The following is a 13,907-nucleotide window of genomic DNA, read 5'->3' as shown; positions in this document are numbered from 1 at the left end:
ATAATACCACTGCTAGGTCAAATAGAAAAAAAGGAAAAAGGATTTCTTTGTACAAAAATATATATAAGGGGAAGCTAGATAGCACAGTAGATAGAGCACCAGCCCTGAAGTCAGGAGGATCTGAGTTCAAATCCAGCCTCAAACACTTAATATTTCCTAGCTGTGTGACCCTAGGTGAGTCATTTAACCCCAATTGCCTTAGCAATATATATATATATATATATATATATATATATATATATATATATATATATATATATATATATATATATATATATATATATATATACATATATAGACCCACATAAGTTGTTTTTGTGGTAGTTAAGAATTAGAAATTGGAGGGATGCCCATCACTTGAGGAATGGCTAAACAAACTGTGGTATATGAATGTGATAGAATACTATTGTGCTGTAAGAAATGATAAGCAGTATGATTTTAGAAAAACCTGGAAAAATTTGCATGAACTGATGAAAAGTGAAGTGAATAGAGCCAGGAGGATGTTGTACACAGTAACTGCAATTCTATATAATAGTCAACTGAATGACTTAGCTATTCTCAGCCATAAAATGATCTAAGACATTTTGGGATCTAAGATCCCAAAATACTAATAATAAAGCATACTATCTACCTCCTGAGAAAGAACTGATATTTTCTGAATACAGACTGAAAAATGTTATTTTTCAAAAAAAGAGGAAAAAAAAAAAAGAAAAACCAATCAGAAGACCCAGGTTTGAATATTAGGTGTATGTAATCTTGGATAAATTACGTAAGTTCTCCAAGCCTCATTTTCTCATCTATGAAATAGAATACTTGATATTCTATTTCAGTCTCACTAGCTTGTTATAGGGGAGGCTACCTTGTAAACCCTAAAGGATTTTATATTTGTGGGTTACTGTTATTCAACTTCATACTCATTGATAACAAATCTTTGTTGCATGGAATTGAAATGATTCTTGTTATCTGAATGCTATTACTTCCTTTTTATTTATTTTTATTTTTGTAGTCACATCTGTGAGTCAGTCAACAAGCACTTACTTAAGTATTTACTATGTGCTAGGTACTAAGTTAAGTTCTAGGGATACAGAGAAAAGGAAAAACATGGTCCAAGGCTATGCCTCTAAGACATCACATTCTAAAATGAGAAACAATATACAAAATAACTAGATCCTTCTAAGTTATATACAGAGGAAATGAAGATAACCTGAATGAGAAAGTTATTAGCAACTTGGAGAAAGACCCCCTGCAAAAGGTGGTATTTAAAATTAGTTTTTCAGGAAGCCAGAGAAACATGTAGAGGTGAAGAGGGAGCATATTCAGGGAGGAGGGAACAGTACAAAAGTACAGAGAAATAGGACCATGGGAGTGTAGTGTGGGAGGAAGCACAAGTAGATCAGTAGGTTAGAGTAGCTAGATTGTAGAGTACTGGGAAGGCAGTCAAGTATAAGAAGTCTGGAAAGGGGTGGGATGTAAAGAGTTATTTTTTTTAATATTAGTTTTTTGGTTTTTAAAAAATATTGTGAGTTCCAAATATTTGGGAATATTTATTTAATTAAGTGTATATTTATTTAATATTTTAAATGTTTAATTAAATGCATATTTAATTTAATATTTTGAGTTCCTCTCCTGCTTAGCTCCCCTCCCTTGAGCCCCCTCCCAGAAATTTTGCTGTTTTGGGAAAGTGGGAGGTAAGGAAGGAATGGAGAAGAAATTTGGGAATCAAAATCTTATAAAAATGAATGTTGAAACCTCTTTTTACATATAATTTGAAAAATAAAGTTCTATTGAGGAAAAAGACCAAAAGAAACAAAAAAGAGAAAGCCAGCAATTTAATATAGATTATACAATTGTATGCATGTAAAACTTTTCCATATTTGTCATGTTGCAAAAGAAAATGCAAACCAAAAACTCAAGAAGAATAAAAAAAATTTTTTTAAAGTACATTCAAATTTTCAATTAAATAGCTATCAGTTATTTTCTCTGGAAGTGAATAGCATTTTTTTAAAAATCATTTTATTTTTTCTTTATACATAAAAACAATTTTAAACATTTATTTGAAAAAATTTTGAATTCCAAATTCTCTCCCTCCCTCACTTCCTCCATCATTGAGAAGGCAATGTTATACACAAACATGCAAAACATTTCTATATTAGTCATCTTATGAAAGAAAACACAGACACTCCCCTCCCCCAAAAAAAGACCAAGAAAAATAAAGTTCAAAAAACGTATGCTTTTATCTGCATTCAAACTTCATCAATTCTTTCTCTGAAGATGGATACTTTTTCATCATAAGTTTTTCAGTAAGTGTCTTGTATTTCTTTTTTTTGCTGAGGCAATTGGAGCTAAGTGACTTATCCAGGGTCACACAGCTAGGAAGTGTTAAGTGTCTGAGCCCAGATTTGAACTCAGTTCCTCTTGACTTTAGGGCTGGTGCTCTATCCACTGCACTACCTAGCTGCCCCCAGTTGTATTTCTAAAAACAGTTAAGTCATTCACAGTTGAGTCTTGTACAGTAGTGATGTTATTGTATACAATGTTTTCTTGGTTCTCCTTACTTCACTTTTTAGTAGTTCATGTAAGTCTTCCCAGGTTTTTCTGAAAGTGTCTTTCTTTCTTTCTTTCTTTCTTCCTTCCTTCCTTCCTTCCTTCCTTCCTTCCTTCCTTCCTTCCTTCCTTCCTTCCTTCCTTCCTTCCTTCCTTTCTTTCTTTCTTTCTTTCTTTCTTTCTTTTTCTTTCTTTCTTAATCTTTCTTTCCTTCTTTCTTTCTTTCTTTCTTTCTTTCTTTCTTCTTTCCTTCTTTTCTTTACTTTCTTTTCTTCTATCTTTCTTTCCTTTCTTTCTTTCTTTCTTTCTTTCTTTCTTTCTTCTTTCTTTCTTTCTTTCTTTTCTTTTCTTTCTTTCTTTTCTTTTCTTTCTTTCTTTCTTCTTTCTTTCTTTCTTTCTTTCTTTCTTTCTTTCTTTTCTTCTTTTCTTTCTTTTCTTTCTTTCTTTCTTCTTCTTTCTTTCTTTCTTTCTTTCTTTCTTTCTTCTCTTTCTTTCTTTTCTTCTTTCTTATCTTTCTTTCTTTCTTTCTTCTTTCTTTCTTTCTTCTTTCTTTCTTTCCTTCCTTCCTTCCTTCCTTCCTTCCTTCCTTTCCTTCCTTCCTTCCTTCCTTCCTTCCCTTCCTTCCTCTTCCTTCCTTCCTTCCTTCCTTCCTTCCTTCCTTCCTTCCTTCCTTCCTTCCTTCCTTCCTTCCTTCCTTCCTTCCTTCCTTCCTTCCTTCCTTCCTTCCTTCCTTCCTTCCTTTCTTTCATCAATTTTCACTCTGTAATGCTCATTATCTTATTTGATCATCATTTCTTCCCCCTATGTATAGCGGTGATGAATATTCCATGTTCCCCTAATTTGCTTATGATATCCTTTATATCTAAATCACATATCTATTTTGATCTTTTTGGGTAGATAGTGTGAGATGCTAGTCTCTACCTACTTTCTGCCAAACTGCTTTCCAGTTTTTTCAGCAATTTTTGTCAAATAGTAACTTCTTGTCCCAAAAGTTTAGAGCTGTGGGGTTTATCCAAGACTAGATTAATCGTTGGTTGGTTGGTTGTTTTCTTTCATCTTGAAGAGTGCCAAAATGACATCACTATATTAGAGTTGAGTTATATAGTATGTCAGACTGTGGCTGATCAGACCTGTATGAGCTTAAAATGCTTTGCCACGGGTCAAAAACAAATAGTCCCTATGAACATTTGGGATAGATTTTCTTTGTATATCTCACATTTTTTCCTAAGCTAATTCAAATTCTGTTTTGCTTATAAAGCACAGCACCTTCTGTGTATTGTATCCCTAATTTATTCTATTGATCCACTATTCTTTTTCTTAGCCAGTGTCAGAATGTTTTCATGATTAATGCTTTGTAATAGTTTGAAATCTGGTACTATTAGACCACCTTTTTTTACAATGTTTTTTTATTGATTCTTTGTTTTTTTCTAGTTCTATAAAATATTTTTTGGTAGTTTAATTGGTATAGCATTGAATAAGTAAACTTATTTTAGGCAGAATTGTTATTTTTATTATGTTGGCTTGAGCAATTAATATTTTTCCATTTGGTGAGATCTGACTTTATTTTTGTGAAAAGTGCTTTGTAACTGTTCTTATGGGTTTGTATTGTCTAGTTATTTTAAATTTTAAATGACAGGATTTTTTCTCTCTCTCTTCCTGCTGGATTTTATTGGTTATATGATGATTTATGGCTTTCTTGTAACTTTGCCGAAGTTGTTATTTCACCTGATTTTTTTTGGTTCATTCTTTAGGATTCTTTATCTCTTTAAGTATATACCCTCATATCATTTGCAAAGAGTGATAGTTTTATTTCCTTATTGCCTACTTTAATTTCTTTTTCTTCTCTTGCTGCTATAGTTAGTATTTCTAGGATGATTTTGAATAAGTGATGAAAAGAGATATCTTTATCCTTATCTCATTGGGAAGGCTTCTAGCTTATTTCTAATACAGATAATGCTATATTGCTTATGATTTTAAATTAGATATTATTTATCATTTTTTAAAACTTCTATTTATTCCTATGCTTTCTAATGTTTTTCATAGTGTTATATTTTGTCAAAAGCTTTTTTCTGCATTTATTAAGATAATCAAATAATTTCTTTTAGTTTTGTTATTGATATGATCAATATCTGATAGTTTTCCTACTATTAGAATCAGATTTGCATTCTTGGACATCATTGCTGTACTCTCCCTGCTAGAATTCTATTTAAAAATTTTGCATCAATGTTTTCTTTCTCTGTTTTTGCTCTTCTAGGTTTTGCTCTTCCAGCACCATATTTGTGTTAAAAGAGAAATTTAGAAGAGCTCCTTTTTTGCTTATTGCCCCCACTAGTGTGCATAGTATTATAATTACTTTAAAAAAATGTTTGGTAAAATTCATTGTGAGTTCATCTCTTCCTGGGTATTTTTTCTTGGGGGACTCATTGATGCTCATTCAATTTCTTTTTCTAAGATAGAATTATTTAAATATTCTATTTCCTCTTCTATTAATCTGGGAAATTATTTTTGTTTTGTAAATATTTATCTAATTTACTTGGATTATTAGATTTATTGATACATGATTGGTCAAAATAGCTACCAATAATTGCTTTAATTTAATCTTCATTGGTGGTGAATTCACCTTTTTCATTTTTAATCCTGGTAATTTGGTTTTCTTCCTTTTTTGAAATCAAATTAACCAACAATTTATCTGTATTACTTTCTGTCTTCATAAAACTATCTCTTGATTTTATTTTTTAATTCAATGGGTTTCTGACTTCAAATTTTACTAATCTCTCCTTTGATTTTCAGATTTTCTAAATTTGATATTTAATTGGGGATTTAAATTTTGTTTTTCTTCCTATATTTAAAAAATAATCTTATTGATAAATATATAATAATAAAATATAATAATAAATATAAATTAAATATAAATATATAATATAAGTTTTCTCCTAATTACTGCTTTGGTTGCACCCAATAAATTTAGGATGTTTTATCATCATTGCCATTTTCCTTAATCAAATTATTTATTGTTTCTGTGATTTCTTTTTTGATCTTTCATTCTTTAGGACCAGATTATTTAGTTTCAAATTAATTTTTAATCTATGTTTCTATGGTCTTTTATTGAATGTAAGGAAGGGTATGTGCTGTGGTTTATGAGCAACCACAAATAATTCTATTCTATCCTGGGAGTATGACCAGGGTCCCCCACTCCTTGTAATGCTCCTCATCTTGGTGTTGACACTCAAAAATATGGGTAAAATAAGAGTCCTGCATCCAGTGTCAGCAGGGAGACCCCATGTAATTCTCTTTCTGATGAGTTGTTTGACCCCCTAACCACCTTGGAAGCCCTCTTTGCTGATACACAGGCCCCCAAGGCTTGCTGCTGGCTTGCCAGACAATGGCCTGCAATTCACTGTGGTACTCTCACCCTGGTGAAACATACTTTCCTGCTTGCTTTCTCATTTGTCTTGAGCTGGAAAATTGTTTCACCCTGATCTTTTTGTTGGTTCTTGCACTCTAGAATTTGTTTTGAAGCATTGTTTTAAAATTGTTTGGAAGGGAATTTGGGAGAGCTCAGATGAATAGGCTCTGGTTCCCATGCTAGCAATTCTAAATAGAAAAATGCAGCTTCTCACTGATGCTATGTTGGAGCCTTTGGTCACCTTTGGCTCCACCTGGGCCTAGGTAGCTTTCTGTGACAAAAATAGTCCCATGGCCTCCTTCACCTTGCACCATCTCCTCTTTCTTTGAGAGAGTCTAGGACAGTTTATGCCTTTTCAAAGCTCTTTAGAAAGAATAAATCTCTGTTTTAAGTAAGACAACTGTAGCCCAGAGTATTTAAGAGAATAATAGCAAGTCAGTCTGTAATGGGACTGGGCCTGGAACTCTAGTCTTCTGAGTCTGAGTCTGAGTCTGAGTCTGAGCTTTTCCCTAAGATATCTCTGCCCTCAAGTACTACTTTAAAATGGATTTTCCCTAACCTGTTTTGCTACTGTGGATCTAGAGGTACTACATGAGTGACCCACCTAGTGGTATCCTGAAGTCAGGTTCAAATTCATCCTCAAACTCTTACTCCAGAGTGACCTTAGAAGAGTCATTTACCCTGTCTGCCTCAGTTTCCTATTCTGTAAAATGAGGATAATAATATCTATCTCCCAGGGTTGGTGGGAGGATCAAGAAAGATCACATTTTTAAAGCACTTTGCAAACCTTGACGCAGTAACAAATTATTATTATTATTATTAATAACATTATTCTTGTTCCCACAGGCTTTCCGCAGCTTGTGGTATGGTCTTCTCTCTGGTCTGTATGCCCTAAAGCCCTGGCGTTACTCCCTGAAGCAAATCAGTGGCCAGTTTGGCTCTAGTGTGCTCTCCTACTTCCTTTTCCTGAAGACCTTAGTCTCCTTCAATATCCTGCTCCTCCTCCTCCTGCTGCCCTTCATTGTGGCCGTGCAGGTGGCCTTCCCCCCCACTTCAGAATCCTCTATCTCCCAGTCATTCACAGGCCTGGAGCTCTTCACTGGAGGGGTGAGTACGGGTTCTCTTGTACCTACGAGTAAGAAAGCCTCTCCTTTCCCCATGTATCTACTGGGTTATGTATAGGAAGGCATCTTTTCCCTTCCATTCAAGTACTTTTTATTCTCTTTTTACCCCCTTGCAAATGGAAATAACAGATTGGATTTGGACTTTATGTGTTTAGGAAATAGTACATATGGAAAAATATTTTTTTGTAGATTGCAAGCCATTAATATACTTATTTAGTCTTGGTTGTATGACATAATATGACCATATGACATGATAGCTATAGAGTATGATATGTAATAGATCCAGAGCGTCCAGGACAAAGAGAAAGTACCAATAGTCACATTATATCTGGAGAGCTTTCTTATGTTCTGCATGTTGCATTATTGGCATCCCAGCAAGATGCCATTTAAAGAGGGTCAACCAGGATGGCAAGAGGACTTAGAAATATGCTATATGAGTATTTTTTAGAAAGTACTGCTTGGTTTAGAGAAGATGCTTCAGGAGAGACTAAGGATTCTTAAGCTTGCCATTTGAATTAGATCAAGTATCAAATTTCTTTAATTTTTTTAGTTTTTATTTATTTATTAAACCTTTTTCTTTTTGTTTGTTTGTGGATACCTTTTATTGCAATACCACTTCCAACTTTTCTAAGACCATTTGTGAGCACTTGTATTCTAGTATATGTTGTCAGTTTTTTTTTTTAAATTGAAGTTTTTTCTTTTCTTTTTTTTTTTTTCTTTTTAAATTTTTTTATTAAAGCTTTTTATTTTCAAAACATATGCGTGGATAATTTTTCAAACATTGATCTTTGCAAATCCTTGTGCTCCTCCCCTTGATGGCAAATAATCCAATATATATTAAACATGTTAAAATATGTTAAATCCAATATATGTATACATATTTATACAATTATCTTACTACATTATGTTATGTTGTGACCCACACTCAGTTCCCACAGTCCTTTCTCTGGGTGTGGATGGCTCTCTTCATCACAAGATCATTGGATCTGAATCATCTCATTGTTGAAAAGAGCTACATCCATCAGTACTGATTTTCATTTAACCTTGTTGTGTACAATGATCTCCTGGTTCTACTCACTTCACTTAAAATCAATTAATGTAAGTCTCTCCAGGACTTTCTGAAATCATCCTGCTGATCATTTCTTATAGAAGAGTAATATTCCATAACATTCATATACCACAATTTACCCAACCATTCTCCAACCGAAGGGCATCCACTCAGTTTCCAGTTTCTTGCCACCATAAAAAGGGCTGACATGAACATTTTTGCACATGTGGGTCCTTTCCCCCTTTTTTTGATCTCTTTGGGATATAAGCCCCATAGAAACACTGTTGGATCAATGGGTATGCACAGTTTGATGGTCTTTTGGACATACTTTCAAATTGCTTTCCAGAATGGTTGGATCAGTTTACAACTCCACCAACAATGTATTAGTGGAGGATCAATATCTTCCTGCATATTCCCAGAGGGCAGGATAGGTAAAGGAGGTAGGAGTGACCGGTAGATAATTCCCAACTCATAACAAAGAACTTCCTTATAACAATAAGCAATTATTTAAAAGAAGAATGGTCACCATAGGGAGGTTGTCCAGGATGTTATTGAAGGAATTTCTGTTTTGGATAGAGCTGAGCTACATGACTCCTGAGCTACCTTCCCACCCTGAAAACTTAGGATTCTGTTTCCTCTTGTTTGTAGTCATTAGTGGCCTTACCTTTGGCCCAGGTATATGGGTCTTTCCTTTTTAATTTCCCTCTCAGTTCTGTATTCTTGCCCACCATTGCCTTTTCCTTCTCCTGCTTTCCCACTCAGTTTGGTTGTGGATGGGATGGGTGGAATTGGGCAGAGGAAGGTCCACTGATTTTCCTCTTGAGCTGTTTTACCTCCTCCTTTGCAGGGACCATTCACCCACACAGTGATGTACTATGGCTACTACAGCAACTTCACCTTGAATCAACCGTGCTCCTCCCATCAGAGCAGTGACCACTGTCCAGCAAATGCAGTCCATCTGCCATATAATATGCCCCTGGCCTATCTCTTTACCATTGGTTTTTCCTTCTTTATCACCTGCATCACTCTGGTATACAGGTAAGGAGAGGCCCTTTCTGCTCCTGCATGGACCCACTCTCTCCTCATCTGGTATCTTGTTCTATCTACCCTCCCTTCACTTTCCTCCTATTTACCCCAAAATTGTCTTCTATCCTGTTCCACTTTGCTAACTCTTTCCCCCACTTTTGACACAATTACAGAATATAAGAAGAGGAAAGGACCTCCTTTACAAACACACCATAATAATATTCTTTAGATTTTACTTGGTAGTTAGGTGGCACAGTGGAAAGAGTGCCAGGCTTGGAGATAAATCTCTCACTAGTTGTGTGACCCTAGGCAAGTTATGTAACCCTCTATGTCTCAGTTTTAACTATCTCTGCCCAAGAAGATCCCTTGTCTTGTAGAGTTGGACACGATTGATAATAACTGAACAACAAACAGATTTTACTTGAAAACCTCTGGGACAGGAGAACCTACAACTTCTAGGGAAATATATTTAACTTTTAGATAGTTTTTTTTTTTTTTTTTAAACAATTGGGACACAACTAATAAGTATCTGAGGTTAGATTTGAACTCAGGTCCTCCTGGCTCCAAAGCTGGTGCTCTATCTGCTGCACCACAGCTGCCTAGTTCTAATTGTTAGGAAATCTTTCCTTATACCAATCCTCCCTCAGCAATATTTACCTGCTCCTTATAGTTTTATTTGTCTTTATGAAGACAGATCAGAACTTCCCCCACTCAGTCCCTTGCTATTCTTTTGCCTCCTTTTGCTAACTTCTCCCTTGCCCCTTCACTCTAACTCACGTGAATCTCCTTCTCTCCCTAGCATGTCTCGTTCCTTTGGGAAGAGCTATCGAGTGGGCAGTACCCTTGGAGTCCACGCCATCACCGTCTTCTGCTCTTGGGACTACAATGTCACACAAAAATGGGCTTCCCGCCTACAACATGATAACATTAGGACTCAGTTGAAGGTGAATGGGGCCAGAGATTGCTGGGATCAGTCCTTTCTCCTGCTATAGAGATCCCTGCACACACACACACATCCCATCCCATGACTCACCAACCCAAATAACTTTCAGCCTCTCCCTATCATCTGATATCTAAAACAAGACAGGAAGTTATAGGCTGGAACTGCTGAAAAGAAGAGCTTACAGATAACAGGCTTAATTAAATTTCTGGACAGATCTTCCAATGCATGAAACCTAAATGCATTTATGCTGGTTTCCCCAGTGTAGGCTGCTAGCGGCATTAAGCAGGGATGTGTCTCCACCTATCTTGAAGGAATTGGCAGGAATTCTTCATGCTAGGGAATTTTAAGTCCAGATGGATTATTCAGTCAATTCTAACAGTTGGAAGTCCTTTTTTGTACTGAGCACTGTGGGAAATATACAAAATAAAGAAAACAAGATCTTGCTTGGCCTTCTGGGACTTTCCAGGCTAGTTAAGGAGATGGCATACGCACAGAATAGGCATGAGTCCAAAGATAAACACAAAGGAATAGAGGTTAATTTAAAGCTCTTGAAATGGCTCTCCTAAAGGTCAGAGTAGGAGTATAATTGAGGAGATGCTCCTCCCTCCCTTCTTTGTAAAAGTGAGGTACTTATATGAATTTGCTATGGTGTAAGAGGGTTATGGGCACTGACTGACTTGTGTTCCTCCTGGCAGGAGCTGTTGGCTGAGTGGCAGCTGAAGCAACATCCAAGAAGTATGTGTGGGAGACTGAGACAAATGACAGTGCTATTTCTGGTGTGGTTGCTGTCCCTAGGTTCTGCCTTGGGTTGTGCCATTGCTGTCTACTCATTTTCAGAGTTCATGCATGAAGTGAGTCCTCCAACTTTCGGTTACTTTGATTCTAGGAAGGGGCATGGGGCTGGGAGTGAGGGCTGGGCCTACCCGGACTGCTCAAAAGAGGCTCCATTTTAAGGATTTCCTCCTCCTCTTCGGGTTCCTTCCATTTCATGTCTTCAACTGTCCTCTGCTCTGGAAGCTTGAACCTTGAACTGTGGGCCCAGCATCAGCTTCTGATGGTCACCCAAGGCATCGTTAGTATTCTTCTACTTCTCCGTGTACCTCAACTCTTTCTTTTCCCTCTCTTTCTCTTCCATTCTTTATTTTAGTCTCCTCTGAGATAATTTGTCAAGTGCTTTGCAAACCTTAAAGCACAAGATAACAGTTTTATTATTATTTTCTGTTTTTCTCCTTTTCCCTTATTATTTCCTACTTATGCCTTAAGTCTTTCAATCAGATTTTGGGTAATTAGTCCATGGCTTGCAGATTTTTTTCCATGTATGCCTTTTTTATTTTGTGATATACATAAATATATATATGCTTATAAATATGGAAATGTTCCAATTAGAGTATTTAAATTCAGAATAAAATTAATTTTAAAAATTGATGAACACTAAAGTAAATAAATCAAAGAGAACAAGTTATAAAAGTAATAACATTATAAAAAATGTTGACATATACATTGTCCAGTTATGACTTCAGAGGAATGCTGAAATATGTATGGGTAATGTTTTTTGATTTTGCATATGTTTTTTGAAAGGAGAATAGGATCCTGAGTACCTGTCTCAACCTTGGATCCATCCCCAACCCTATAGACTTTTTACCTCAATATATTCTCCTCTCCAAGGCTCAGCCTAGTGATTTACTGTGCCAGAAATATGCCTAACCTGCCACAGAGTTAACCTGAACCTTATCTTTTCTATATGAGTGAGCATGTTCCCTTATCATTTCACCCACAGAACCATGAGATTAGGACTCAGACGATTAGTGAGAAGCTCCAGGAAGCTCGTCTGCTGGCTCTTCCCCTCATAGTCTGCATCATCAACTTGGTGGTTCCCTATTTCTACAATGTCCTAGCCATCTGGGAGCAGCATGATTCTCCTGTTTTGGAGGTCTATGTAGCCATTTGCAGGTAGGGCAGGATTCTGTTCTCCCAATGCCACCCTTTGGGGACCTGACTGATTTGCCTGCCTGCCTGCATCTGTTCCAGCATCCTTCACTCATTCACTCTCATTTCTCAGGAACCTGATTCTCAAGATGGTTATTTTGGGACTTCTCTGTTACCACTGGATGGGTCGTAAAGTTAGATCAATGGAAGACCAGGTAAGCATGCTAAGAAAAACATTTCTTTTTTTATTTTTTCATTATTAAATTTTATTTTTAATTTATGGAATAAAGCAAGCATTTCCATAACATAGTACAGTAAAAAAAGATGATTGCACACAAAACTGCAGATCTACTATATATAACTTGCTATTCCTTTCAAATGTACAATAAAATTAACATGCAAGAATTTCTTTTTTCTCCCCCCCCCGCCAGATGGCTAAAATTAGACGCAAAATATATGTATAATATATTTAGAATTATTCTATCCATACTTTTATTTAGCAGTTCTTTCTCTGGCTGCAGATAACATCTTCCTGCATATGTCCTTTATAGTTAATTTGGGTATTTATAATAGTCAAAATAACTTATTTGTTTAAAGTGCTTCTTAACACAATATTGCTATTACAGTATATAATGTTCTCTTGCTTTTTGTTATTTCATGTTAGTCTTTCCATGTTTTTCTAAAATCATTAAGCATATCATTTCTGATATTCAATAAAAGCATTTCTAGAAGTTGAGAGGGCTATTTGCATGCTATGCTTCATACATAGACACTTCTTGTTTGCTGAGTTGAATTGATTATAGTGGATATCATAAAGGATATTGATTAAGACTCCTTCTAGAACATTTAAAACATTTTAAGACCCTATTTAGAACATTTTGCATCACGACCCTTTTTCTTCCTCCCCCCTTCCAAAAATTTTTTTCAAAAAGAATTAGGAAGATACTCGGACATGGGGACAAGCAAAATATTTATGGCCCTGAGGTGATGGAGGCAGTTGGAAGGTCTAGGGGCCAGGAGGACTGGATTTGGTCCCAACTGTGAACTTGTTTTCTTCTCTATAAGGAATGGAGAAAGACAAATTGGTTAAGATGATAGGTAAAAATAATGTTAAATGTTGGAAGGGATGTGGGAAAACTAGGACACTGTGGAGTTATGAACTAATCCAACCATTCTAGAGAGCAATATGGAACAGTGCCCAAAGGGCTATCAAATTGTGCATACCCTTTTATCCAGCAGTGTCTTTATTGGACGTGTGTCCCAAAGAAATCGTAAAGGAGGGAAAGGGACCCACATATGCAAAAATGTTTGACAGCCCTTTTTGTAGTGGCAAGTGGATGCCCATCAGCTGGAGAATGGCTGAATAAATTGTGGTATATGAATATTAAGGAATATTATTGTTGTATAAGAAATGATCAGCAGGATGATTTCAGAAAGGTCTAGAGAGACTTACATGAACTGATGCTAAGTGAAATGAGCAGAACCAGGAGATCATTGTACATGGCAACATCAAGATTATGTGATGATCAATTCTGATGGATGTGACTCTTTCCAATAATAAGATTATTGAGGCCAGTTCCAATGATCTTGTGATGAAGAGAGTCATTTACACCCAGAGAGAGAGGAGTGTGGGAACTGAATGTGGATCACAACATAGCATTCTCACTCTTTGTTGTTGTTTGCTTGCATTTTGTTTCTGGCCACTACAAAGAGGGCTGCTGCAAACATTTTTGCACATGTGGGTCCCTTCCCTCCTTTAAGATCTTTTTGGGTTATGAGCCCAATAGAAACACTGCTGGGTCAAAGGATATGCATAGTTTGATAACTTTTTGAACATAGTTCCAAATTGCTCTTCAGAATGGTTGGATTCTTTCACAGCTCCACCAACAA

At 36.0% G+C, this 13,907-nt stretch overlaps 1 protein-coding gene across 10 annotated transcripts in view; it reads left to right on the top strand.

Annotated features, from left to right (window-relative positions):
* The window catches only part of TMC6 (transmembrane channel like 6), a 50,481-nt gene that overhangs the window by 20,042 nt on the left and 16,532 nt on the right, over window positions 1-13,907 (top strand). For all 10 annotated transcript variants that reach the window (XM_074260249.1, XM_074260246.1, XM_074260250.1 and 7 more), the window contains 6 exons: window positions 6,797-7,057; window positions 8,970-9,160; window positions 9,948-10,092; window positions 10,787-10,942; window positions 11,869-12,041; window positions 12,151-12,232. In XM_074260249.1, coding sequence (XP_074116350.1) covers window positions 6,797-7,057; window positions 8,970-9,160; window positions 9,948-10,092; window positions 10,787-10,942; window positions 11,869-12,041; window positions 12,151-12,232 — 1,008 coding nt within the window. The remainder of the gene's footprint in view (window positions 1-6,796; window positions 7,058-8,969; window positions 9,161-9,947; window positions 10,093-10,786; window positions 10,943-11,868; window positions 12,042-12,150; window positions 12,233-13,907) is intronic.

This window comes from Sminthopsis crassicaudata, chromosome 4 (genome assembly GCF_048593235.1).
Source record: "Sminthopsis crassicaudata isolate SCR6 chromosome 4, ASM4859323v1, whole genome shotgun sequence".
Lineage (NCBI taxonomy): Eukaryota > Metazoa > Chordata > Mammalia > Dasyuromorphia > Dasyuridae > Sminthopsis > Sminthopsis crassicaudata.
This window is presented reverse-complemented; position numbering and strand designations above follow the sequence as displayed.